General features: G+C 32.3%; 1 protein-coding gene across 5 annotated transcripts in view; it reads right to left on the bottom strand.

Moving 5' to 3' along the window:
* The window catches only part of LOC106465358 (disintegrin and metalloproteinase domain-containing protein 11-like), an 82,155-nt gene that overhangs the window by 17,177 nt on the left and 63,617 nt on the right, over positions 1 to 1,361 (bottom strand). For all 5 annotated transcript variants that reach the window (XM_022393232.1, XM_022393229.1, XM_022393230.1 and 2 more), the window contains one exon: positions 326 to 401. In XM_022393232.1, coding sequence (XP_022248940.1) covers positions 326 to 401 — 76 coding nt within the window. The remainder of the gene's footprint in view (positions 1 to 325; positions 402 to 1,361) is intronic.

Raw genomic sequence — 1,361 nt, 5'->3', positions numbered from 1 at the left:
CCAACTTTTCAATTTTGCCCGACTTTTTAACCCCTTTTTCAAACTCCCCAACTTCTTCAGGTTGGTGCGCAATATTTAAATCTAAAATATGCATAAACTAACGATCATCAACAAGAATAAAACATCAACCATGACAAACCCCATTTTTACAGACATAATATAATACTCAAGAATATGCATGGCTTAAAAAAAAATGGTAGCAAATTACTTTTACAATATCATAATACAATTTGTCAATCTTTAGCAAGTAAAATGTCCATACAAAAACTATATACACTACAGAAAAATGTAACTGTATGTAAAGCACTAATTAATGACTTCACACCTTCCTGTTCCCACATCTGGTTCCATCCTGAGTCAGGCCCAAGTCAGGTATATCTTCACTATGTCCTATTGTCACTCTGAAAAACACAGTAATGCCATGCAACACTCTTCAGAAAGGAGCTAAACATTTGATGATAATGTAAAAGCTCAATAGCAAATTAAACTAATGATATTCATAATTAATTTTTAAGAATTGTTAATGGAGAAACACTAATAACTTGATTATCAATACATACAAACAGATTTCACATCTTTAACCAATGTTATTAACTTAGAGGGATTTTAATATAATTTAAAGGTAAATTTCCTTATGGGAAAAAGAAACTTTTAACACAACGGATTGATTTAATTATATATTCTGTGTTCATATATCATTTGTTTTAACATAAACATAAAATGCCTAATTTCCATGAAAACATTTAACCAATAGTCAATACACACAGCCATATCCAAATACTACATACTTCACTCATAGCGTTTATTTCACATCCACAAAATTTGTACATTTTTTGAAGTTTTGATTTTAAACAAACTAAATCCAGTCAAGATCATATGCTAAATACAGCTTGAAATTTTAATTTCATGGGATATTTACATTTTGTCCTACTTTACTTTATATACATGAGGCTGTTCTGTAACTGATTGGTCGTCAGCTATAGAAAGAAAGGTGAATCATGAATGCAATTTTGCTAGTTTTTAAAGGAGACTCTTATCTGTTTGAAGGATTCAAGACTTGCTTGTGAAGTTATCATTTTCCTAAACTGAAAATGTATTTCCAAACATACTTACCTCTGCTGACACTAAAAGCTATTTCTCGATCTTCATCTTTGCCATCTAACATTCTGTTTGCTTGCTTGTCTTTATATGCCCCACTCGACTTCCCTCAGCAACATCTAATTTGCAAAACTTTACGCCAACCCTCCCACTCCCTCTATGCAGGTGCTGTATATAAGCACTGTATGCAGACAATAAAATCACTTTCTTTAGACTTACCACATTCCAGTCAATAACACCGGCTCTCAGTGGGGAGGACTGGA

Source organism: Limulus polyphemus, unplaced genomic scaffold (genome assembly GCF_000517525.1).
Source record: "Limulus polyphemus unplaced genomic scaffold, Limulus_polyphemus-2.1.2 Scaffold1920, whole genome shotgun sequence".
NCBI classification, from domain to species: Eukaryota; Metazoa; Arthropoda; class Merostomata; order Xiphosura; family Limulidae; genus Limulus; species Limulus polyphemus.
Note: the sequence above shows the minus strand (reverse complement) of the source record. Positions and strands in the feature narration are given on the sequence as shown.